Raw genomic sequence first — 26,312 nt, forward strand, 5'->3', positions numbered from 1 at the left:
TACGATGACGACGGATAAGACTGCTAAGCGACGGGGTCCAGCCTCGCAAATGCCGAGTGGGTGCTCGGCCACCGGCGCATTTTCGGTTCTCCCACTTGGCTTTTGGTGGGTCCGACTCACATGTACAGAGAAGCCACAAAGAAAAGAGTGCGAAGGACCCAATTATAAATGGAATCTTTTGTTCGGGTCGGGTGCCAAACAACAGGCAGCAATCATCTACGGCTACATGGAGGTGATGGCTCGGAACGGGTGGGTCCCGACGCTGGAGCCCGTTGGCTACCGGGAACCTACAAAGGTGTGTCTTCTCTGGGCACCCAACGCATACTTACCGTGTTGAGGGGGAGAGAGAGAGAGAGAGGACGACCTAAAGGACGACAGAATAGCCACGAACAAAACCAGAATCGCGAGGTCTGACCCTCTTCCCATTTCTTTCACTTTCCAAACATTTTTCGATCGCCTCGGGATGATGACGACGACGACGACGACTTTTTGCGATCCACTCCTCTCGTATCGTTCTTGCGCTTGTGGGTGGATCTTGCTTGCTGGGCGCTAGTTTTAGGTTCTCCGTCGAGAGCTCGATTGATCTTGAGCTGTTGCTTCCTTTGGGTTCCTGCAAGCGTGGTTTTGTCGGTGTTTGATTCTTGAGAAAAAGATGAGATACCGTAATGTGCACAAGAGTCGAAGCACAGTTTTGGATCTTGATCTAGTTGTTGTCGCTTCGGAGGAGTCGACAATTCTTGATGGGAGTTCAGGATGCCTAATATATATATATATATATATATATATATATTAAAAGACGAAAATTAAATTTAAATCTGACGGTTAAAATATTTACCAACAAAGTTAACCATCTTTTATATCATTCTATATCATATTAATTGATGACGTAGCATAATGATTATGAATATATATGATTATTAAAGTATTTATTTATTTTGGTCAAGCACTAGGTCAACGTGAGTGATTGGGCCGCCTCCTTTTCCTTTCTTTCACATATAAGACAGATCGGCGGTGAAGGGGGCTGGTGCTCGATCGCTGGTCGAGTACCACCGAGAAGGGGAGTTCTTGCTGGGGAGCTCGTGCTCGATCGCTTGTTTCCCTCTGAACCCTAATTCTTGGAGCCAAACCTCGTCCCTGTGATCCCCCTGTCTGCGGTGGATAGATATAAGGCGAGTTCTCTTCTCCCTTGCTCCATCTGTATTGGTGCAGCTCGCTGATTTCTCTATACATGTTACTTTCTTTCGGCATCCGCAATCTTCGATCCTCAACTAATTTACCCGTACCACGCGTCGACGATGTCGCTGTAGTTTAGGTTATCTCTTCTTGCGCTTTCTTTCTTAATTGGTGGAGGATTGCGTTTCTTCTTTTATTTGTTGACTTTGTTGCCTTGGTTTGCGTCTTTATGACGCTGGAGGGAATTTTGTAGCACATGTGGAGATGGTTTTGATCTTGTGACAGCTGCAGACTGTCGTAGTATCCCCAAAACACTCTTTTGTTTCGTCTTATTCTGTAGACTGTCGCAACCCTTGGTAGCAGAGCAAGATGCTGCTTGACTATAACCTTTTAATGGCATTGATCTTTAGCATGACAGTCATTTTTGCCATCCCTTCCTTCTCTTACATATATTCCCTATTGTTCAAGTTGATAATTGATAAACGTCCACAAATTGACTCTAAGATTTCTGGGTAATCGTTGCTGAATCGATTTTGTTTTGTAGAATGTACAATTTGGAAGACATTACATTGGTCAGTTGTAAGGTCTTTTTCTTGGATTCTTTTGCTGTTCTCTGACGAGTCTACAATAATTACGTGCAGGATAAGGTGGTAACCAAGCAGAGACCACAGACGTTGGATGCACTTTTTGCAGATATGAAGCAGCAGAGGATGAGGTTGATGACCCAGCAAGCATATCGTGGTAATGGCCATCAACCTGCACAAAAGCGAAATGGCCTGCACCAACATCGTGGCAGAGGCAGATCACCAAGTGGCTTCACGCAACAGTGTGGCAACTTCAGTAAATGATACCTACTCGTGTTTCTCTTATCTGCTTATGCATATTAATAATGTCCACGTTTCTCTCATTCTGGAACTTCAGCTGGTTAGACAGTGTGTAAGGAGGATCCATCCTGTTCTATCTCCAACTTCACTTGTCTTTTCGTGAGTAATTGATATCCGCTTGCACTTGCTGTTATGTGGACGGTTCTACTGTTTGATGATGTCTATACCAGTCTAACTCTGTGACATTGTTGCTGGGTACAGTAATGCATCGAAGCAACCGAGCAAGAAGTATCACTAAGAGGTTCTTCCGTCTTCACAAACCTTCCTCGTACCTTCGGTTGGCTATCTGCAAGAGCCTCCCTGCGAGCATACTGCAAAACACCAGACTTGCATCACTTTGCAGAACTTGCGGTCTGGTTGAAAAATGCAAGTTAAAATTAGCACAAGGATGGAACAAACATGGACTTGTATGCGTCTTATCATCCCCTTTTTTGAAGTATCACTAATAGTTGCTTTTTCGATAGATCTAGCTAAAAATGTTTAGAAAAGAGAAAATATGGAACTTGGTGATAAAAATCACAAGTATCATTTCTTGGCAGTTGCTTTATCAGCAGCAACAGAGGTTCAGAAGTTTTATGGATCAGTCACTGTTCTTAAGACTTTGTTTCCATAAGAAAGAAACTATGCGGGGAACACAAGGAGAAAGAAAAGAAATCAGGTACTCTTCTTCTCCCTGTACCTGGAAAATATTTGCTGTCACTCTTCAATCTTAAGATCACCGATGGTTAGGAACTTCTCAATGGAAGAACATTGGCTGTTGTCTTCCCTGTCCTCGTGCTTTTCTTGCCAAGATTCTGCCATAAAAGCTCAATAATTGGAGAAGTTCCCGAAGGTATGAAAGTCTACTTGTATGGATCTTTATGATGGCACCGGTGTAACTATCTAAACAAACCTCGGATTAGCATTTAGATGTTGCCAATGATTATTAGAACTATTTGAAATGCAGAATCTTAATCATTTCCACTAAGTGCTTAAGCTGGAAGAAGTGATGGCCAAGACAAGAAGAGAATGGCTTGAAGAACTTCAACTACCGTAAGAAAAGGAAGAGAAAAAGGCAGATTTAATACACTGGAAAGCAGATCATGAAGGAAAAGGTAGACATATGCTGTCTTCCAATTGGACCAAAGGATCCAGATTCTTCCTCTGACGTGGCTGAGTGAGGCCGATGGCTTCATCTGTTTCCCGCCTGATGACCTGAAAAAGATGGTATCCAAAAATGGTGGGGACGAGGTATCTGTTAATTCAATCAAAATATTTATCATGATATCAGTATATATTGTGAGTTTGAATTTCATATTTGTCTCTATTTATTCTGTTTGATATTTAATCAATATTTGTATAATATCCTATCCTTTTATCTAACTAGTTTATGTCATGTACTTGGATTTAGTTTCACATGTCAGAAAGGATGGATGTTTAAAGTTCATAAATATATTAGATTCTTCTCTAACCACTAAATCTTTAATAAAGATCTTGATTGGATAATCATAAATCTCAAAAGCTTTCCGATAACCCAATTAAAATATTTATTAGTATCATATCTTAGGAGTTCCAATGCAGATTTTGATGGGGATCAAATGGCTGTTCATGTACCTTTTATCTTTGGTAGTTCAAGCTGAGGCTTGTTCTCTTTTCTGCGGATATTGTGGACTCTATTTCCATACAAACTCAAGATATGCTTTTCAAACTCTATTTATTGACAATCGGGTATCATCGAGGAATTTGTGCAAATCTATTGTAAATGCTGGTTGATCCCCGGAGTTATAAATGGAAAGATTTTACGATATCATTTGTTATTTTTTTTTTAATTTTTCTTTATTAAGTTACTAAATAAAGGGAAAATTTTGATGAGCATGGTAGGTTGGTCAATGGCAAAAAGGATATGAACTCGAAGCAGGGAAAGGAGAGGAGAATAGGAGTGGGAATCTAACAGATCAATCCACTTGTAAGAGAGTTGTGAAGAGTGTGAGTTGCAATGGGATTGGAAGCTTAACAAAGGACAACACCTCCAAAACCCAAACATGAATGAATAGTTGGGAGGTGTGTGGGTTGTGATGAGGTTGACAGGTTGACAAAGAGAACTTGTGCTTTTGATTGAGGTTGTGCTTTTGATTCCAAAACTGGCTTTTAATGGTCTCCCTTCTTTCTACCCCTGCAGCCTTCCCTGCCATTACTTTGTTCCTCTTTTTCTTCTGCCTGTTGATGCGTATCCACCATTGATGGCACCAACTCAGGTATGCTTGTACCATTGTACTTGTGCCTATCTCTTTAATCAAGCAAACACAGTAAAGAAACATGGCTACATTAGTGTCTAAATAAAATGGATATCAAGAATAATTTAATTGATTTATAGGATTAAAATAATTTATTATACTTAAATTAGATTTAAGTATTTTAAATCAATGAGCATTTGCCTTTCATCTCTATCTTTGTTGTCGTGAAGATTTATTATTTTCATGAGATGATATGACACATGCATTACAAATTAGAACTTTGCATGCCCAAAAGAGAATGTAATGCTGTGATGAGAATTAAAACCTTGCTGATGTACTACTTTTTCTTGCCATAAAACCAAGACATACTGAAGAACAATTCTTAAGAGTCACACAACAGCTTATTACAAATTGAAGAACTGATCGATCATATAGCCAAGTCTCATTTCTTCGTGTGTATGCCTTCCAGGTTATGTTCTTCTCGGAAGTGCTTCCTTGATGAGCTCGAGGCTGTCAGCAAAGTCATCCAAGAGCTGGTGAGGGTCAGGTATGGCCAATTCATCCACTGCCAGAACTACTTTCATGGTGTTCATGTAACTCATAAGAGTAACTGTGAGTGCCTGCCGAAATGTTTCTAATGGTGAAGATGTCTACATTGTGGATAAGTTACCTGATCAAAATTATATAGCATGTAAAAGTAATGCAACGACTGCCTGTAAAAACAGATGCAGTTTGCATGAAATGAGAATTGAAAGAGAGCTAAAAACTATTTATGTGGGGGCAGATAGAAAGAGAGCTAAAGAATTATCACATTGATGAGAATTGAAAGAGTCGGATTAACAAGGTTAAGTTTGATTCATAACTTAAAGTTTTTAGATTGGCTTGATATCCAATCTAATGATGTAGATTAGCAGCCTTGACCAAAATTATAAATTTTGGGAGTCCTATCAAATTAGAAACATTATGAATAAAAATAAAGAGATTATGCCTTCTTTATTATTATTCTTTCTCTGTGAATTATTGAAGTATATGTCTTTATTATTATTATTATTATTATTATTATTATTATTATTATTATTATTATTATTATTATTATTATTATTATTATTTATTATTTATTATTATTATTATTATTATTATTATTATTATTATTATTATTATTATTATTATTATTATTATTATTATTATTCCTGATCAGTTTTTTCAACAAAATTGCTCCACAAATTGTCAACTTTTTTTCTTTTCCAAACAGAGAGAATAATTCTCCGTATTGCATAATTTTTTGTTCAATTTAACAAAATTTACCAACCAATTGGCACATTGATTTCTACACATAAGCAAAAACAAAGAGAAAAATCTAACATAGCCAGAACATATTAAAGTAGATTAAATAGGGGCACACATGCTCTCAGCATCACAAATTACCAGCTTAAATAAAGAAGGTTGGAATAGCAAGGGAATTCCATGAACAGTGAGTGAGAGGAAGTTCTTGAAAGAGGCACTCACATGTGGGTGTCCATAAACAGTAGGAGCAAGATAAACCATTGGATGACCATAGAATTCAATTTCTTCTATTGGCCCTACAATATTTGAGAATGACAATGTGGTGTTTGAAAGCACTCTATGAGAGAGAGCAGCTGCTGCCTGCATTTTGGAAATGCCCATCACCATGAGAAACAAACCATTCATTTTTTTCTCTCCACAAAACACTAGTAATCTTTTCCAATCAACCTAACATAATATATATAACATATTAATGTCCACCACAACATATAACCTCCTATTTTTCCAACAATAAGTATATGTTAATTCTAATTTATATCTTTATCATGCACATTATATCTGTATATCAATTTTCTTTTCAATAAATCTTACTGCAACCAACACTGTACGTGTGATTAAACAGCAGATATCAAGCTCACACCTTAAAGCCACAGTATTTGAAGACGACAGCACCGCTGCGGTACGTGAAGAGTGCCTCCATGGAGTTCTTCTTCCTATCAGCCATCGACTTACCCTTGCGAACGTAGTCAAGCGGGTCTTTGTACAGCGCTACAGGAAATGGCAGAAGGAGATAGCCGAGCAGATTGCCCCACTTGTCTCCGCTCGTGTTCCCCTCCTCCATCGCCCCCGCCAGTGCCTGCTTATACGTTCAACGCAGTTGTTAGAGCAGCTAGGGAGATCTCATTCCGTCCATTGCCTCCGAGAAATACTTACATGGATCGTCGGCGTCGGCCGCATGTTCACGAGCAGGGTCGATCGCATCCTGATATTTTCCGGCAACTGTTGGCCGCTCTCGCCTGAAGAATCGGCGTAAAGCTCTTCAAGAACTGAGCCGACAGTAGTAGAAGATGATGGAGCGTGTGCAGCGTGGAGATCTTACCATATTTTCTACTGAGATAACGAGACAAACTGGCGGATGTCACGCCGACCAGGACGTCGTTTATTGTCTGTGAAGATGTGTTGATGCGTCAGGAGGAATCGTTCCGGTGAATAAGAAAAGAAGGGGGGAAGGAGGAAGAAGACGAGCTTACGCAATGCATGGCGTTCTTGATGGCCTTGACGTCGTGCAGACTGATGGTGCGGTGCACGAACCGCTTGGGGTGGAACTCGGTGCCCTCTGCGCCCTTGAACGGGGTCGGGGTGTCCTTCAAGAAGATGGAAGTGGCGACGAAGTAGGCGACGTCGACGAGCGTGTTCCACACGAGCACCAGAGTGACCCAGAGCCGGCGGAGGAGAGCGAGGGGGCGGAGAGCCCGCGGAGGGGAGCGCGGCGGCCGGTGGGGTCCGGGGAGGGACGGGAGGGCGTCGGGGTCGGACGTCTTGCGGAAGCAGGCGAGGAGGAGGGACATGAGGGAGGCGCCGTCGCCGAGGGAGTGGTGAACGCGGAAGACGGCGACGGCGGCGGCCTCGGAGGTGGGGAAGTTGAGGATGTGGAACTCCCACATGGGGCGGGAGGCGTCCATGGTGGACCGGCCAAGGGAGGCCACGTAGTCCTCCAGGAGGCGGTCCGCGGCGGAGGTGTCGCCGCCATTGGGGTGCAGGTCCGGGATCACCAGGTGCTTCTCTACCTCCACGTCGGTCCGCACCCACCTCGCCTTCTTCCCCTCCGTCTCGTCCAAAACCTGTCACGTCGAGAGCTCTCAGTTGCTTCATGGAACACTAAGCTCGCGTCCAAAACTAGTTTCGTAGAACCTGAATGCTGCAGAAGCGGGGGTGACGGGCGAGCGTCGCCCGGATGCCGGCCTTGAGCACGTCGATGTCGATCTCCTTACCGCTCCCCATGATAGCGATGATGTGGCAATTGAAATGGGGCGCGTGGAAGAGCCTCGCCGCCGGGCTCATTGGCTCCTCCTCCTCCTCCTCCATCATCTCACCAATATTCTTCTCCCTACCTTCTCTTCTTCTTCCTCCACTCTCCTCCTCCTCCTCCTCCTCCTCCTCCTCCTCCTCTATCCCACCTCTTCCGGTCCTTATCCCAGCCGGTCTCCTCCTCAACTCCATACCCCCCGCCGAATCCATGCGTTCAGCCATCCTTCAAAACACCTATCAACAATCTCTACACGAGGAAGACGAGTTAATAAGGGCAGTTGAGATTGCAAAACAAGAAGCCAGCTTTGTAGTTGGCTTTTCCGACGTCTGAGCTCATGCCATTTACTGAGCACATTAACTCGGGGAAGACGCGTGCAGTGTAGTAGTTGTTGGTACGTGGATGTCGTCGACCGATGGGGTCGTCTTTAGCCTGATTCGGTCCCGAACGCGCTAGATCGACCAGAAGATCTCCGAGGGGTCACGTGAGAAGGTAGGGACGGGAGGAGGATCTTCCCGGTGTGGTCTCGAGGTGCTTCTCGTTCACCTGGAGCAGGTTTGACGTCATTCCGAGGTGCGCTTTAACTTTGTCGAGTCCTTCTAAAATGATTGGGGATGTTTCCGACCCAGCCCCTCTAAAATTGAAGTTACTAATATGGTGATTTGTATAGCTCATCTACCCCTCCAAGCTTTAGGGTTGGCTTGAGCGATCGGTGAGGGATGATCAGTTGCTCGTTTAGGAGTTTCTCATGTTGTCCGGGACTCATTTACATCGATGGTAAATGGACATATTTTCTTGAGGGGGAAGGACGACGGTAGATATGTCATTTGTCAGGGCTGGAATCTCAGGGGATGACGCATGGTGTTAGGCATCCGGAGAGGAGAATCAGATCATGTCGTCTAGGATTAATGCTTCCTGTGTGAGTTCTCCCGAAATCATGGGTGACGAAAGTGACGGGTCGACGGCGACCGGTGATCCAAACAAGGGGAAACCCGAAGAATGAGCCTCGTTGTCGACTCGTGCGACTTTCCTGAGGATCGAGGCGGACGGGGCCGGAGAGACTGCTCCAACCGGCCGCCATGGGAGAGAGAGGGGGGCACGGGTTCCCCCGCACATGTTTGACTCTCAGGTGACGGTGCACGACTGAGCCGGTAGTGCAATGCTTGCATCATCATTCAGTAGTCAACCATAAGCGACACACGACGCAGCAATGCGTTCGACTTCCGATGTCGTCGCCTTCGTCCTCGCCGCAGTGCAAGAAGCTACTGATTCGTATTGAAGCACCCCTTCACTGCAATGACTTCGACGTGATCATCTATGGAGCGAGGCGAGATCGTGTGGGGACGACGTCTCCTCGAAGCAGATGACGACGTCTCCTGCCATCGTTAGCAGTCTGAGCTAATCTTCTTGATCGGTAAGAACAACGGCAGCCGCCTTGGGACGTCATGCATGAAGTATTTGGGTTTGGATTTATATCCGAAATCCTTCAATGCGTCCGATCCGTCTCTTCTATGTTCTACCCTCCGGACTCGAATTTTAAAGCTCGCGCTGGCATGTCCGGTACTTGAACCACGACGAGGGGAGCCGGTTCGGTTACGAACCACTGATTGTTACGGCTTGCCGGTAACCTTGCCCGCAACTCGAACGTTGTCGCTCTCACCTTCTCACTACCTCTCGTTCCTCATCCTCATGCCCATCATCCGCTCGCTCGCGTGCTCCTGAGAGAGGCGACGACCGATGGCTCTCAGCGTCCTCTCTCCTCCTGCCGCCGCCTCCTCCCTCTCCTGCCGCACGCCTCACGGCCTTAGAGCCGCTCCCTCCGGTTTCCATCACCTCCTCCTCCTCGGCAGATGGACTGCTTCTCGCCTCTCCGCTCACACCCTCTTCTCCTGCTCCTCCAACATAAACTCCTCCAAAGCCACAAGAGCTTCTGGCGATGACAGAGGCGCAGTGGAGTCGAACCCGAGGTTGCTGGACGAGGAGCTGCTGAGGCGGGTCTCGGGTGCCAAGGACGCCGATGAAGCTCTAGGGATGATCGAGGAGGCCCGTGGAAGTGGCGATCCCGGCGTCATCGAGACCGAGGACTGTCATTCGATCATCGAGTCTGCTTTTGACAGGGGCGACGCCGATTTGGCCCTGTCCGTGTTCTATGCCATGCGTGCTGGTGTCGATCGAGGTAGTTCCTCCTTTCCTTGAATGAACCCGAGTGTTTCTGTTAAGCAAGTTTGGGTACTATCTTGGAATGGCTAGGTATGGCGGAGAAGGATTCATCTGCTGGGAGGTGGACTTGGGCTCGACCAGATGTGCGTACTTACGCTCTGATGGTTCAGAGACTGGTAGCATCCCTACGAGTTTCCGATGCGTTAACCATGATTTCATATGTTTCACGGATGGGTGTTTCTTCTGGCGAGGAGGTAATGCTCTACTTTCGATGTACATATATACATGTATATATATACATATACATATATATATATATATATTTATATTTATATATATATTTATATGTATATCTTTTAATCTTGCGATAATTGCTTCTGATAAGTTATTTGTGCTTTCTGATTAATCTTTTAGGTTCCATTTGGCATGGTTGTTCGATGCCCAAGCTGTATGGTAGCAATTGCTGTTGCACAACCTCAACATGGAATACAAGTATGATTAAGAAGCACACAATCAAAGCTTCCTTGATTACTTTATTTTGTAGCGGAACGCAAGATTGCCATCTTGACCATTTCCCAGGACCTAGTATTTCATCTTTTAAGAGTCTGAGAACACAACTCAATTCCCAAATTTATGGCGTAATATACTTAGGTTTTGTACTTCCTGCTCCAATCTCAGAGAAAAAACAGCAAGCACCATTATTCAATAGGCATGTAACACAATCTCTGAGGTCACCTTGGCTCATAGAACATCCCCTTTTAGTTCATATTCTTGGGAATTGGTTCTAACTCAAGTTTGAAACCACACACAGCGACTTCATATTGATTTCTGCATCTGTTTTTGCTATGCTAGATGGTCATTCAAAAATCAAAGCCATGCTAAAGAAGGTGAGTTTCTTGTTCATGTAATATTTCAATATTAGCCAACCATGCTAATTAGTGGGCAAAACTATTGTTAATTTTCTCTTGGTCAAGGTATTGACAAATTTTATACATTTCATACCACTTTGAATAATCTATGTGGAGAATCTCTCATAGTTGTTGTCTAAGAAAATGTAATCTTCATTTAGTTTTTACAAGTATTATGAACCTGCTTTAGGTTGCATCTTGTTCCCAATGTCGTTGCCAGTACGAGCTTGTATCTGGAGACATTATCAAAATCGAGTCAGAAGAAATCAGGTCAGTGGATGGGTGCTTACTATTACTTTATAACACGAACTTTGAACACCATCCATAATTTTCCATTTGTAGTTAACTCTATGTTTCAAAACTTAAGTGTCATCAAATTGAACATTGAGTAGAATATTTGTTGAATGAGTAATTTAAAATAATTGATGCATATTCTTGCATCACTTGCATAACCCTAAGGAGGCTAGTTTACTTGAGAAACATCAGAATTTTGTTTAATTTGAAGGTGTTCTTTGTTGTTATATTTTCAAATTTTAACCACATTAGTATATGTATTTAAGTAGATGCCTATGCTAGTGACAATGATTTACACACCTTGCACAGAGAGCATGTAGGGGTGACGTATTATATATCTGGCAAAACATGTCATCATGTCAATGTGCACTGTCACATGTCAGGCATATTAACAAGAAATTGGGCATGACAGTTTAAAAGGAGACTAGGTTGTTTACTGTCAGTATACAAGTAGTGCCGGAAGGATCACCCTCATGCTATGCACAAGCTGGCATGGATTGACATGTTGATTTATGTACATAGATGGATATAACTAAACTTGCAATATGAATCTATGTACACTTTTTTAGTTACATTTTATTCGTCTATTGATTTGTGCACTTTATCAAATACCAGTTGGCCTGTTCCTCATGAGTAAGGATGCAGTTCACATTTTACAGTTGTATATTGTGTCATATGCAAATAGACTAAACTGTTGTCCGATGTATCACATACAATTAGAGAACATAGAGTTGCACAACAGAGTTTAATTTAGCATGACAGAGAACTGCATATTAGGCAGAACATACAAACATACTTTATTAGATTTTACGGTTTTTACTTTGACATGCACTCCCTCAATACCAGTTATGTCAGTTGATGGTCATTATATAAATTCTAACATGCTCTGGCAAGGAAACAAATGAATCACTGATTTTTTCCCCCCTTTCTGATATGACCAATGGGTAGATTGTGGATGATTACTTTCGATCTTTTATACATTTTGTATTTTTCTCTCTTTCAAGTTCATATTTTATTTGGTCCCACAAGGCTTTTGGTTTTTGTTCTTATGCTTGGAGTAATTTCAAGCTAGTCTTTGTGCATTTAGCTTTAGGTCTTGTTTATTGCATTATTCTTGTGCTTAAATGATGCTGATAAATGTTAGAAGTGAACTGAAAATGCTCCTTGTCATTCGTTTTTTCACTATTGTAATACATGCATTTGGAACATTTTGCTTTTGTTTGCTGATGTTGTTATGCATCTATGCAAGAGGAGTCAATATTACTATGTATGGTGTTGATTGCAGTATTCACTTTTCTAAGGAAATGCTCCTGACGAACGCAGCATTGACATTTCAGCATGGGAGAAGGCTTTGAGGTTCCTACAAATAAAGAAAGATGGTATTCCTGCTGCTCTACATTCAATTGTGGTACAAAACTTCTCTTAAACTAATATTTTGTCCAGTCTTATCTGCTTCTTTCTGTTTAGCACATGTTTGAAGATATGGTTTCTAACTTTCTGCTTTTGGAAGCCAAAATATTGATGGCACGTGATAATGGTTTGCTGTTGGAATATTATTTTATTTAAGGAAAATATGATACTTCCATGTGGGTTATATGCATATTGAGTATTCTAGTTATTCATGATTGTATCATGCTAGAATCTACTTTGTCGCAATATGGAGAAACCTAAAAGGAATGGTTTTGAGTCTTTTGACTATATTAGAAGCAACTGTTGGACCAGTATCATGGATCATTTGATGCTTCTGATCTCTGTAACATGGTACCCTGCTGTTTTGTAGCCACAAACTGTCACGAACAAGCCAATGAAATAACTAAGAACTCACATAGAACATAAGCTGCTTGGATGGGTGGCAGCAATCCATTGTATACTTGGAGATTACAGAAAAATCTTCAACCGTGAAAGGGTATGATCTCAATCACTACTAAAAGAGGAAAATTTTGTGATTCTCCAAATAACAAAAGCATTGAATCCTTGAGTCTCAAATGATGAAGTAGTACAATTTCTTTTATTTGTTTGACCTATATAGATAAAATTCTATTCTCTTCAGAAAGGAAGCTTGTTGTCCATATCTTATGTGGCAGCTCAGGTGGCAGCTCCATGATCTAGGTTGTAATTCACAAATGTTTTTGACGGATAATAAGAGCTAAAGCAAAGTCATAACAAACTTTTTCTATATGAACTTTAATCTGGTTTTTGCAACATTTTGTTCTTTAGATGCTTGAATATAATTCTTTTAAGCTATGACAGGTCTGCACTCCTTCCGGTACAGCTCGTACACATAAGTTTGCAACTAGGACTGTTGAGCTTCCTGCCCAAGAAGGAGAACGAGTTACCATTTCCTTAGCAGCTCCATCAAATGTTTACAGAGAGATGGGTCTATTCAAGTTAAGTGCTCGATCTCCTGGGTTTAGCCCAGGGGAGCCGATGTGTCTCACAAACCACACTAATGGGAACGTGTCCCAGTTGCTAAGAGCTCCAGCGAAAAATGGCGATTCATTTTTTCTTAATCCATATATCCTGTTTCCTTCCCTTGCTATGCTAGCTAGTGGAGATGCCATGTCTGCAATTATTGATCCCAGCCTTCCTAGGCTCATTTCAGTAGCTGCAGTTGCATCGGTTGCTTTGGAAACCACTGTGAACCGTATTGTTCTTCCTGAAATGTGTAAGGTGATTCTTTTCTCATTTTTATACTCTAATGAGTTTTTGCGTTAACTTGAACCTAATCAAGAAAGATTTAGATTTAATTTTTACTATTAAACTCATGATTAGTTATTAAGCTTTTGTTAATTAACTTGTTATCCCTGATGTGTTGGATTATATATCATGCCTTACAAGTCATGGCAGATGCCAGATGAAATAGTAAAAAATGAGAAGTGACTAAAAGATGTTGTAATTTTTTTGTCATATTCTCCAAATCTTGGTAATATATAATGGTCAAGCCTATTCTGAGTTTGATACAATTATCTCTTCTTGATAAAGATGGTTTGCTAATCTCAGTTTGACACATAGGTTGTTTATCTGTACCTTCACAACCCAAACTTATCTATGTGTGAAGAGCAAATAGAAATACTTAACAATGAACATTATTGCATCTTAGATACAGCAGATACTTTCTCATTATTTTAAGTAGGCTAAGAAAGATGAAGTGATATTACTTTTCTTTGTCTTCTTCAAATACATAACTAGCTTATCCAAAAATTCTAGAATGGAAAAAGTTAGCCTGTTCTATAGACCTCAAACTTTAGCACCAACATTTAACAGAAGATTTCACAAATAAAATTTCCTTTTATTTCTGGTATATTGATGTGGAGTATATTATTTTCTAAGATGTGGTTTAGTCAGCTTTACAAGAAAATTTTGATTTAAGCTAGATCGACAACATAATAGACACAACCTTGGAAGCAATGAAGGAAATAAACGAACCTGTGTATGCACAACACTCAATATGAATAATATCTTCTTTATAATGCTTCTGTGAAATTTTAACTGAGCAACATGTGCTGGTTCAACATATCTGTTCTTATTTTTTTTTCTCATATCCACACTTGGTTTGCATCAAAATGATCAGTTTTATATCAAGGAAATGTTATACACTTATATTATGATTCATATTAAAGGTAATACTGGGATTGAAGGTTGATGTATATTTTCAAACAATGTCTTTGATAGTAGTGATGTTTCGAATTACATGATAATGGTCAATTTCTGTAAGTCCTTGAACCAGGTTTGCTTGTATCAATTTTGTGAAAACTGTTAATTAAGTTTTGGTTTTTCATTGATGATATTCTCCAGCTTCCTCAGAGGATGGTAGATTTAGTTGCTCTCAAGCAGCAGCTTTTATCTCAGCATGACGTTCTTCAGGCTCGAATTAAAGAGCTCAGACAGGCTGCTGAAAAAGAGGTTTGTCTTGACTATGATCACCTTTTAACAACTCAACTGTTGCTATGCAAGCCATTAAAATTGTGATGAAATGCTCATCAAAAACTCTATTCAGGAGCCTAACTTTTCAGATTTTCTTTCTTAAGGTTTGGATGTTGGCTCGCATGTGCCAATTGGAGAACAAGATTGTGGCAGTTGGGGAGCCGTCTTATCGGTAGCATGATTATCCCTTTTATACTTATTAAATCATCTCCATTTGAAAAATTCCTGTTGATCCATAACTTATTATAACACTAAAGTGTAAAGGATGTCTTCATGGAAGTTTCCTTGTTTTAAACCACCTTTTCTTTTTAGTGCTCGGCGAAGTAGAGTCAAAAGGGTACGTAAAAGCTTGGAAAGTTCCCTTTTGGCCAGGATTGAGCTGATTGAGAGCTATGCAAAAGTAGGTTTTCAGAATAACAAAAACAAACTCCTTATTTTTATGACATTTTCCCCTTACAGTTGGGTTTTCTTACAGATATCTTCGATGATCGAAATTGAAGTGGAAATGGATACCGATGTTCTGGCTGCTGAAGCAGTTGGTAATGCGGTAAGCATTAAATAAAATTGTTTCTTATATATTATGCAAATATCTCTGAGCATTTTTATTCTTATATATCAACTGCAGGAGAGCATTGCAGAACAGATACAGCAAATCATGGAAATAGAAAATCTTGAAGAGGCAAGTATATTTTCTTCTTCTTATGTTTCAATGATCTCCAAAAGTAAACATCTACTTAATATTTGATTCTGCTTTATTCTGTACTCTTTTGTAGCGATGGCGTCTCCAAGCTGAGGCAAATGATGAAGCGGAGAGGCTTCTAAGTTCTCAAACAGTGACAACTGAACTTGTTTAATCATATTTTTGGTAATGATCCGTTTTCAATTGTGTTCTTTCCATAGCATACTCATTATTTTTGCCCTCAGAATTTCCAACCAGGATTCTCGATACATTTGATGTTTTCAATAATTCAAAAAATTTCCATGCTAGACTTGTTGAAAGGCACATTTAAAGCATATTAAAGTGTGGTGTATATGAATGGTGAATGACTGAAAGCAGGTTTCGGGGTAGCATATTGGTAGTTCCACATCTCACTAATGTTTTGTTGCTTAAATCAAAGATATGGAAGGCTAGAAAGTGTCAAATTAGGATCAACAACTTTATCAGGTATAAAATGTATGATCATTGACAATCTCAAAGATTTTTTGTATATCTGGTAAGAGTTGGGTATATCCGCAAAATAAATATGAATAAACTTACATAAGATAATTCTTTGGGCACAACTTTTATCATCTCAAAAACCGAAAGAAAGGGAATGTTCACATCTGATTTTTTATCACAGGAAGATTTCATGTCAAAGTCTGTTAAATTAATCTTAGTCAACTGTCAATTGTCACTTCTGGAAATGCCATATATACCAAATTATCTACTCAAACTTTTTCAGGAGTATATCTGCCAATGCCTCCCAGAAAAGAAATGTCTCTCAGCTTGCTTGTATTTGTTGCTGAATGATTCATTAGTTTTATGCACTTAGTAATATATCTGCTTGCTTTAATGAAAACTATGACTCCAGGACTGTCAGCAACCCGTGAACAAAGGCACCCAAACGACTGATCTTAAACAAGATTCTTTGAGAAAGAGAAGGTGTCATAGAAACCCTGCACCTCAAATCTCAAAGTTGCTAAACCATGTATCGCAATACACGAGAACTATGGTGAGTCTGTTCCTTGAACTGTGATATTAAATTATTAATTAAGACATTATACTGGCAATTCCACCTCAGACCCGTTGTCTTCTTCCTACATATTTATGGGAAGACCTATCAAATTGCAAGGCTTAGTTCATTTCTTAACTTTTGCTTCATTTAAATTTCTGTTCTCATGTAATAGTAGAATGGATTAGCTTCCTTTTTATTTTAATGTTGGAAGTTCTCTTTGTTGGTTTGCCCGAAGGTATTGCATGCTTGAAAACAATGGATGGTCCCCATTTCAATGTATGATTTATGTCTGTGAGATAATTACTAATAAAATGGCCGTTAGCTCTTCTTTTTCTTTTCTCCTTAAATCCCAATCAATAGAAAATAATATATATACATATTGCTATTATTTTATACTCTCTGACATGGACCCAATAAATAAGACTTCTAAAGACTAATGGAGCACATACTATAACTTATTCTGAAGTTTCCAATAATATCATCCTTAACAAAAGATTTAACAATATATATATATATATATATATATATATATATATAATTCGACACCAGACCTCATCTTTCGTCCATTGATGGTAGTTGTGGGCCTCACTGTGGTACCTGTGGCGCCCATCCATCCATGTTATAGTCCAATGAACAGAGTCTATCCTTGGTCGCGAAAAGAGCTGGATCCTGCCGGGGTCTGGACAGCTGAGAGGCGCCCTTATCCCCACCGTTAACGAGGGATGAGCCGTAAGACTTCGATGAGGAGTAATCGAGACGTGCCACGTACTCTGCGGAATATTTCTAACGTCGAGATCGAATGATTTGCCCCCAAGGAAGAAAAGGAATAGAAATGGAAATAATTTCTCAGGTGGAGGCTTTCTCGTGGTGCTCCGGAACAGCGTATGGTCGATGTCCATGGCGGTTTGGAATCACCCGCGGGTATTCGTACCTTCCACCCTCGCGCCCGTATCCCCATTCCTCCCCTCCCCTACTCGCTCCGCGTTCCGCGCTCCAGATCTCGACGATCCCTTCGCCCGTCTTCACTGCTCCGCTGACTCGATGCCTTCTCCGCCGGCCCTGGCGCGGAACATTCTGGTCACCGGCGGTGCCGGCTACATCGGCAGCCATACCGTGCTGCAGCTCCTCAAGGGGGGCTACCGCGCCGTCGTGGTGGACAACCTCGACAACTCCTCGGAGGTCGCCCTCGAGCGGGTCAGGGAGCTCGCGGGGGAGTTCGGCAAGAACCTCGCCTTCCATCGGGTACCGATTCCACCCCTATCGTTCTGCACCTGCGGTTTCGATTCGTTTCTTTGACATTTATGAGTTGGAGGTGGTTTCCTGATGGGCAAGATTTGACGTTTGGTGTCGTTTTCGATTGAGATGATTTGGTTCCCATGCGTCCTGTTTTACTCTGAAACGATACTCATCTTTTCCCGGGTTGTGCGTGCAAATGTCAGGTTGGATTTCCGATTTGTTCCATGCATTTTTAATTTGTAGATTGCTCTCTTTCCTGATTGGTGGCTAGTAGCTTTCAGATCATAATGATTATGCAACTTTCGGTTCTCTGCAGACTTGTAAATCTCGGGTTTCTTGATTCTCTAGATTCCAGATCGTGCATCTTTAATACCTTATGGAGTCAAAGACCGATATTGTCTGTCTTTCATCAAATTGGGGAAGCGGTCAAGATTTAGATGCCAAATCATGTTATTTGAACGCTTATTTGGAGTCAAAGACCTTGATAAATTGCTTCTAAATCTTTACAAGAATCGTAATCTAATGTTATCCATCGGTAGACTCGTTCAAGTGGGTTATTAGCGACGAACTTCTTGAAGAAATTGAGCATTTGAAGATTTTCCTTCTGACTTAGGTTTGGCTACCTTAATTAGGAGGACAACTTGCTTGACGAAAGCATATACATCACCCCCTCTTTACGATTTTTTATGATCTTTGTTCTTGCGTGGCATTTGTCCTCTCCATCATAATTATTGCTGTTTCCAACTATAAAGCTACATTGTTGTACATGTCAGTGCTGTGTCAGTCACAGGATCCATTTTTTCAGAAACATACTTCCCAGTGGTTGGAATTTTCTTAATTTGTTGTTGAAGTTTATCAACTTTAAACAGCTATATGGACGTGTAGACCACAGAATTTGTCATGTGTGCCTTGATTTGTAAGTTCTAGTAGCTGTGTCTATATCCGGAAATATGATTTTTCTCCATCGAAGTTTAACAAACAGTGGTAACCTGATCTTTGTATAACAATGTTGATTACATGCTGCACTACATGTTGATAGTTGGTCTACTTAGTCCACTCAAAACGAAGTTTATAGTCCTCTTTAAAGTTGCTTTCTAAAATCTCAATATCTTGGAACTGGATGAATTCCCAGACTTCATTAGCATTATGCTTCAACTGGCACAAATGATTAGTTATTTTGTCAAATTCTGATCAGCCTAGTTTTGATGACTGACAGTTAGAACAACAAGATTCATGGATCGATCAGATATCTGAGAATGTCTTTACTTCTGCAGATTGATCTTCGAGACAGAGAAGCACTAGAGAAAGTTTTTTCTGCAACCAAGTAAGTTCTGTTCACGACGAAATTGTCCCTAACTTGGTTTTATAAAAAACTTTATGAGCCAATGCTGTGATGGTTAGAGATTATTTTTAATTTTTAAATCAAGATATGTAACTACAAAGGGCTCAAAATAAGTGATGCTGGCTAGAGATTGGTTGTCATTTGGCCTGTTATTTCATGTTCACACAATCTTTGTTGAAGGTTTGTGCTATTGTTTTAAGCTCAAGTTCTGATTTGGTTCTACAGATTTGATGCTGTTATACACTTTGCTGGAATAAAGGCTGTTGGCGAAAGCGTTAGAAAGCCTTTACTTTATTACAACAACAACCTCATTGGCACAATAATTCTCTTTGAAGTAATGGCTGCTTACGGATGTAAAAAGGTACTGTGGAGTGTGGACCATATATTTCACATCCAGGCTCATCACATGGACAATAAAAAAAATGAAGTTAAGAATTCACTTGTAGTGGCATGCATGAAATTAACCTCTACCAAGTGACTGCCACATTTCAACATAGATTAATTAAATAATATTTTGGTAGTTAGTTCATAATTTTTTGATCCAATTGTGAGTAATTAATCTGTGGTCTTATCCACCTACCGTATGAGGTTATGATTATAAATTCTATATCTCACTAGATGCCTCCTTCTGGAAGTTAATAACAAATATTTCGCTTCCTTGATCCCAAGTTTAGTTCTCCCACAGGTAGAAGTGTCTAATGTGATGATCCGTTATTTTTTAATAAATCTTTCGAATTATGTTACTTCTAAATAACTCCCTTCTCTCCTTGAATACTTCTTTTAAATGTCATAGTTCCTCAAATTTTATTAATGCTGACAAAATTCATATGCTTCTTGAATGGTAACCCCTTGAAAAGCCCAGTGAAAGTCCTAGACATCCATACATATGGCCAATTAACAATACGCAAGGACACTACTTGATCTAATGATGTTACAGTAGTCTCACATTTATCAGAGTTGAAGAGTTACAACCTAATAAAAACCAACAAGCCTTCTTTTCTCAAGGTGCCTTTGGGGCCCATCTCAAAGAACAAAATGTACATATCATGGCCCAAAGTGATAGTTACCTCACAAGTCACTAAGCCTGAGTCATGTTCGAATGTGCAGATGGTGACAAACTTATGGCTCCCCACCAGGGAAGAACCTGATGATGTCCACCTTAGTCCCACATCAGTTAGAGAGTTAGAGTCTTGATCTACATTTATCATGAAAGTTTACTCTCCTAACCACACTTTCTACCTTGATCTTTATAGTTAATAGGTTTACTTTCCTATGCAACTTCTGCAAATGACAGAAAAGCAGTACAATAGAAGTATCAGTACTAATTATAACAATTAAGATGTAATGTTGCGTGCCATGGCTAACAACATGTAGACATATAACAAAACAAGTATTTCTTGTCACATGTATATGTTCTCCTCACCGAGTGATCCTTTAGCATTACTTTTTTTTTTAATGTCTTAAGCAGCCACCTAAGGTAAAAAAAAGGTAGGAATGGGGAGCCTAGTTTCCATCTAGGTACTTGAGCAGTCACATGGACTAAGACTCTTAAAAAAGTTAGGTGTCCAAGTGGTGTCTGTAACTTAGGCATATTAAAGATAACATGTTAAAGCATTGAAGTTTGATACAGGCCACAATTCAATGGATTGTGTTATTTGCCTGATGTCTCTACAAATGTCAATTCATCTTGAATTGGAAGTTCTGACTTTCCAGTGTGTTTATTTCCTGAATTAAATTAAGGATTGTTTTGTTTATCTTGTTTCATGTGTCTTTTGCATATGCATTTCATCTCATCCTAAATATCATTTATGTGGCATTCTTCTTAACCATTAAAAATTCATCCTAAGTATCGCTCTTATGTGACATTATTTTTTATCAATAAACCACCCTAAATATCACTTTTGTGACATAATTCCTGACTATTTTGAATGTGAACCATTTGGGTGTCTGATGGCTTAAACCTTACAGCTGGTCTTCTCATCATCAGCTACAGTTTATGGGTCGCCGAAGAAAGTACCTTGTACAGAAGATTTTCCTTTATGTGCAATAAATCCATATGGACAAACTAAGGTTTCTTTTTCTCTTTGCCACCGTCTTTCCTATTTTATGCACCTGTTGCCTGAGCTAGCAATCCCTGTACTTGCCGTTGCAGCTTATGACCGAGGATATATGTCGTGATATGTGTCAAGGTGACAGTGACTGGGATATAATATTATTAAGATACTTCAATCCCGTTGGAGCTCATCCCAGTGGATACATCGGTGAAGATCCTCGTGGAATTCCCAATAACCTCATGCCATTTGTGCAGCAAGTTGCTGTTGGAAGGAGACCTGCCCTTACAGTATTTGGGAATGACTATTCAACCAAGGATGGTACAGCGGTACTGTTTCTTAACATGTGAAGTTGTTTTTTCTCAAAGCTTTCACTTAATAAATCTAGTGTTTGGAATTTATTTTGGCACATCCAGTCTTTCTTTAAGAATATGCTTGAGGGTGTTAGTATTTTAACGGAGATTTAATTGATTGGTTTTTATGAGTATGATTTTGATGCAATGGACCTGTATAACTGGTAGTATTGATTCTGGTATCTAACGTGTGAATTCTGGTCAAGATTAAGGACTACTTTTTTTCCCGACACTAATTTATGCAGTTCAGGGCTAAACACTTCAGCACATGCTTTTTGGTCAGCTCAGCGTAGTTCTTTTTATGCTTTCAATGGGGAGTTAGAAGGCCAAAAACACATTTAGGAAACCTTTTTGACCTTTTGTATCCATAAGTACATTGTCTGATATCTGTTTTGCCTGTCTTTTGCCCATGAATTATTGATTTTGTTTACTTCTTGTGTTATCATATGTTGTGATAGGCATGTTTAGTGTTCTAATAGCTTCTCAATTGCCAGTCATAGCTTTGAGATCTTTTATGTGTTATGTGGAATATATAGATCCTGAAACAGTGAATATGTACCATTTACCCACATATACTGTTTTTTTTTCTCTTTTTGCTCTTTCCATAATATACTGTTTTACTAGCATACATCTGGAGTATTTTGCTATTCATATAACTTGACCATAGTTGTTCTATTTAGGCTTTGACGTGCTTGACATCTTCTGGGTTTCATTTGCAGAATATTTCTTATGTTTGTTTATCGCTGACAATTTCTTTTGTTGTGGACAACGTTATATGATTCCAGGTAAGGGATTACATTCATGTTGTTGATCTAGCAGATGGACATATTGCAGCCCTACAGAAGCTTTTTGAGGGCTCTCATGTAGGTGTGTGTGAATGGCACAGAGTTGGGATCATTTAAGAAGCTATACATTTTTCTCATGCCACGTGACCTATACTGTTTACATTATCTAGATTAGCATAATTAAGAATTGACTTGACTAGGAATCAAAGATTAAACTGAATGTTATCTCTTGTGTTAGACTCGTAATCATGTATGATAGAATAATAAATTATGAAAGCCTTTTTTAGGTACTTGTATTTGTCATCATGTATTCTGTTCTTGTTTCTTGGAGGGCCATCCATATAAAAAGGATTGCTTTGGATTATCATTTAATTGTTTGCTATCTTTTAATCTCATTTTGATGATAACCTAGAATACTTATCTAATTTTAGGATCGTAGGATTCTACACTCAAATATATTCATGGCCTTAGGATTCTCTATCCACGACTTTGTTTTTGATCATCGTAGATATGTCCCGTGGTTATAATGTTAGGAACAAGTCGGCACTAAGAGGGGGGGGGGGTGAATTAGTGCAGCGGATAAAAACGTCGGTTCTAAGAATTCGTTTCGATTAAACCTGTTTCGTAAAGATGCTTAAATTGAAAGCGTACGGAAGAGTATAGCAAGTAAGAAAGTTTGCAGTTAAAGTAAATTGCTCAAAAGAAATGTAAACCGAGTTTATAGTGGTTCAGTTGTCGTGACCTACATCCACTCCCGATTCCTCTTCCGTCGAGGCCACCGGCATCCACTAACGGTCTTCCTTCAATAGACGAAGACCAACTACCCTTTTACATCCCTATTATCTTTTTCACATGTTTAGGAGATAACCTTTTACAAGCACACACTCCTCTCTAAACAGAATTCTAAGTTTAAGCTAGAGGAGGGGATCTCTCAAATAATTTCTACAGTGTTTTCTCACTTTTAAGTTCTTTGTGCTTGTGTATGTTAACCAGGGATGAGAGCCTAAAAAGGTCTCGTCCCGGGTTTCCCGGGTCCTGGCGGTACCACCGCCTGCACCACTGACATTGGGTGGTACCATCGCCTAGGAGACTGTGTCTGGGCGGTACCACCGCCTGACACTGACACTGACACTGGGCGGCACTAAGAGGGGGGGGGGGGGGGTGAATTAGTGCAGCAGATAAAAACGTCGGTTCTAAGAATTCGTTTCGATTAAACCTGTTTCGTAAAGATGCTTAAATTGAAAGCGTACGGAAGAGTATAGCAAGTAAGGAAGTTTGAAGTTAAAGTAAATTACTCAAAAGAAATGCAAACCGAGTTTATAGTGGTTCGGTCGTTGTGACCTACATCCACTCCCGATTCCTCTTCTGTCGAAGCCACCGGCATCCACTAACGGTCTTCCTTCAATGGGCGAAGACTAACTACCCTTTTACACCCTCTTCTCCTTTTTACAGGTTTAGGAGACAACCTTTTACAATCACACATTCCTCTCTAAACAGAATTCTAAGTTTAAGCTAGAGGAGGGGATCTCTCAAATAATTTCTATAGCATTTTCTCACTTTTAAGTTCTCTGTGCTTGTGTATGTTAACCGGGGATGAGAGGGGTATTTATAGGCCCCAAGTTGATTCAAACTTGGAGTCTAAAAAGGTCTCATCCCGGGTTTCTCGAGTCCTGGTGGTACCATCGCTTGCACCACTGACACTGGGCGGTACCACCACCCAATCTAGCAGTGCCATCGCCTAGGAGATTGTGTCTAGGCGGTACCACTGCCTAACACTGACATTGGGCGGTACTACTGCCCAGTCTGACGGTACCACTGCTTGGCACAGTCTCGGAGACTATGCCACGACAGTGCCACCTGTTGGTGTCACTGTTTGGGCCTTTCACTTAGCCCAACACAGTCCATACATGGGCCTAACTGGCCCTTAATTAGGTTGGCCCAATTCCAATCCTAATTATGTGCTAACTACGAAATTTAAGGCATACACTAAGCAAATCCGGTCCGGTTAGTCTAGGTTTCTTCCGACGAGCTTCCGGCGATCTTCCGACAAACTTCCGATGATCTCTCGGCAATGTTCCAGCGGACTCTCGGCAAGCTCCTGGACTTCACGACGATCTTCTTAGCAAGTTCCGACGAGCTTCTTCGGCAAGTTCCTAGACTTCTTAGTCAATTCCGGCAAAACTTCTAACGAACGTCCGGACTTCCGACGAACTCTCGAACTCCCAACGAAGTCTCATTCTTGACTCCGGGACTTCATTTTGCTTTATGCCTTGATCACTATCGTAGTTAATCCTGCACAAATAAAGCCTACTTCGATCTAGACAATTATTACAAAGCTTGAATCATGTTGTCTGGCATGTCATTGGTTCATCGACGCTTCATCCGATTCTTCGGCGCATCATCCTCTTTTGCAGCCTATTACTCAATCGGCCAGTTGACCTTTGCAACTCCGATTTTCTTGACGAATTTTCGTTTTTCTTGGCTCGATGCTCGAACTCATGGCCCGAAGTCTTCTGTCGATATGTCGACCGATCCTCCAGCTCGACGTCCAATCTTCTGACATGTTTCTCTCCGGCCCAACATGATTCTTCCTGCTTTAATTGTCTCTCCCTGATCGAAGCTTCTTGCGTCACTCAAAATGCAGATCAAATCTTAAACACTCTCAATTGGTTTCATCATCAAAATCCGAGATTCAACATATAACTTATAAGCACTTTGTGAGTGATCTTCAACAAGTTTATTAGTGAAGGAGTTGTATATTTTTATTTTGATTTATTTTGTTATACTTCATTACTTCTTTGGTTTATTATATAGCAGTTGATATTACCCTTTATGCTTATTTATTATACCTTTCTTTTTTTGTTTCATAATCAATTTTCTTTTGTTTGTTAAGTCATTTTATTATGCCGAATAATATAGTTACCCTATGCACATAATATACTTCTCTAAATTATTTGTTTTCTCCCCATATTTTGTCAAAATTGTTTTGTAAATCATATATTTTATCTATGCTCTATTATGTTTCTCCTTGTGCTATTAATATGCTCGATGCTATAGGAAACAATTATATTAAATTGTATCTATTAAATGTATGAACTATTTACATTGTTAAGTTGTGTTTAAATGCATGATAGATGAAGCAGTATATGCTTGTATCTTAATTCTTTGATGCCCTTGTAGTTGTTATTCAGTTATAGCAGTTCCCAATAAATTCTTCTAGTTAATTATTTATATTTGATAAGAGGTGTTTCTTTCCATTCTCCAGCAAGAGATGCATCTGCTGTTTACTGGTTTATACTGAAGACCTTACTTTCTGTGTTGTGATAAAGGTCTCTTTGCAAGATGCAGGATGTGAAGTCTATAATCTAGCAACTGGAAAGGGATCTTCTGTCTTGGAAATTGTGGCAGCATTTGAGAAGGCTTCTGAGAAGGTTCTAATGTTTTTTTATGAGCTTTTGTATCAATTGTCTAAGTTTTACTCGGTTTCTTCCTTTGGTTTGTGTTTCGCATAGTTTCTCACCTACAAAACTCTTTCAGAGAATCCCTTTGATCTTGGCCGGAAGGCGACCTGGTGATGCTGAAATTGTTTATGCATCCACAGCCAAAGCAGAGAAGGAGCTACATTGGAAGTATGCAGAAGCAGACTGTCACAATTATATGCTGAGTCTATCGACACTACCCTCCAAAATATAATTGTTGCATTTACAAATGCCTGCACACTCACACACACACACATCTAAAATAGTATGAACATGTTCAAAGATCTGTAAATGTTGTGATTAGATGAAGTGAGTCGATTATGATTAATAATGCAAAAAGAGATAGATGGAGACCTAAGAAGAGTTAAGTAGAAACATTAAAAAAATTATTTACTCTTGATTTAAATAGAGATATACCCATATATAGAGTCCCAATGGCTGAAAAAGTTTATGCAGTTCACTCTAAATACTTTGGATTTTATGGT

The 26,312-nt window shown here is 40.1% G+C and overlaps 4 protein-coding genes across 6 annotated transcripts in view; 3 read left to right on the plus strand and 1 right to left on the minus strand.

Moving 5' to 3' along the window:
- Positions 1–4: 4 nt before the first annotated feature.
- On the plus strand, positions 5–5,266 carry LOC135633749 (uncharacterized). Of its 2 annotated transcripts, XM_065143614.1 has the most exons (10): positions 5–295; positions 1,815–2,013; positions 2,095–2,156; positions 2,259–2,464; positions 2,597–2,715; positions 2,787–2,889; positions 3,004–3,287; positions 3,918–4,124; positions 4,216–4,291; positions 4,740–5,266. In XM_065143614.1, exons 1-3 carry the CDS (start codon positions 5–7, stop codon positions 2,100–2,102), a joined length of 498 nt encoding a protein of 165 aa, XP_064999686.1. In that variant the 3' UTR covers positions 2,103–2,156; positions 2,259–2,464; positions 2,597–2,715; positions 2,787–2,889; positions 3,004–3,287; positions 3,918–4,124; positions 4,216–4,291; positions 4,740–5,266. The 2 variants fall into 2 exon arrangements, 1 of the variants encoding a protein (XP_064999686.1); XR_010495112.1 differs by lacking the exon at positions 5–295 and adding an exon at positions 1,007–1,169 and having other exon boundaries at positions 1,815–2,156.
- A 295-nt stretch (positions 5,267–5,561) lies between these two features.
- On the minus strand, positions 5,562–7,804 carry LOC135632508 (wax ester synthase/diacylglycerol acyltransferase 6-like). The gene is made up of 7 exons (XM_065141116.1): positions 7,466–7,804; positions 6,805–7,395; positions 6,654–6,720; positions 6,488–6,570; positions 6,195–6,410; positions 5,777–5,914; positions 5,562–5,597 (listed from the first exon to the last, which is right to left on the minus strand). Exons 1-7 carry the CDS (start codon positions 7,802–7,804, stop codon positions 5,562–5,564), a joined length of 1,470 nt encoding a protein of 489 aa, XP_064997188.1.
- A 1,422-nt stretch (positions 7,805–9,226) lies between these two features.
- On the plus strand, positions 9,227–16,815 carry LOC103978463 (uncharacterized). The gene is made up of 13 exons (XM_009394256.3): positions 9,227–9,756; positions 9,831–9,994; positions 10,155–10,232; positions 10,839–10,918; positions 12,266–12,350; positions 13,193–13,612; positions 14,738–14,845; positions 14,971–15,038; positions 15,179–15,266; positions 15,342–15,413; positions 15,492–15,545; positions 15,640–15,731; positions 16,438–16,815. The coding sequence occupies exons 1-12, from the start codon at positions 9,318–9,320 to the stop codon at positions 15,718–15,720; spliced, it is 1,737 nt and encodes a 578-aa protein (XP_009392531.2). The 5' UTR covers positions 9,227–9,317; the 3' UTR covers positions 15,721–15,731; positions 16,438–16,815.
- A 509-nt stretch (positions 16,816–17,324) lies between these two features.
- The window catches only part of LOC135632339 (UDP-glucose 4-epimerase GEPI48-like), a 9,581-nt gene continuing 593 nt past the window's right edge, over positions 17,325–26,312 (plus strand). Inside the window, exons 1-8 of one of the 2 annotated variants that reach the window (XM_065140834.1) lie at positions 17,325–17,823; positions 19,092–19,141; positions 19,385–19,520; positions 21,128–21,229; positions 21,312–21,539; positions 22,349–22,430; positions 25,697–25,779; positions 25,886–26,007. In XM_065140834.1, the coding sequence (XP_064996906.1) occupies positions 17,473–17,823; positions 19,092–19,141; positions 19,385–19,520; positions 21,128–21,229; positions 21,312–21,539; positions 22,349–22,430; positions 25,697–25,779; positions 25,886–26,007 (1,154 nt within the window). In that variant the 5' untranslated portion in view covers positions 17,325–17,472. The remainder of the gene's footprint in view (positions 17,824–19,091; positions 19,142–19,384; positions 19,521–21,127; positions 21,230–21,311; positions 21,540–22,348; positions 22,431–25,696; positions 25,780–25,885; positions 26,008–26,312) is intronic. The other variant, XM_065140835.1, reaches the window with a different exon arrangement.

Source organism: Musa acuminata, chromosome BXJ3-3 (genome assembly GCF_036884655.1).
Source record: "Musa acuminata AAA Group cultivar baxijiao chromosome BXJ3-3, Cavendish_Baxijiao_AAA, whole genome shotgun sequence".
In the NCBI taxonomy this organism is placed as follows: Eukaryota; Viridiplantae; Streptophyta; class Magnoliopsida; order Zingiberales; family Musaceae; genus Musa; species Musa acuminata.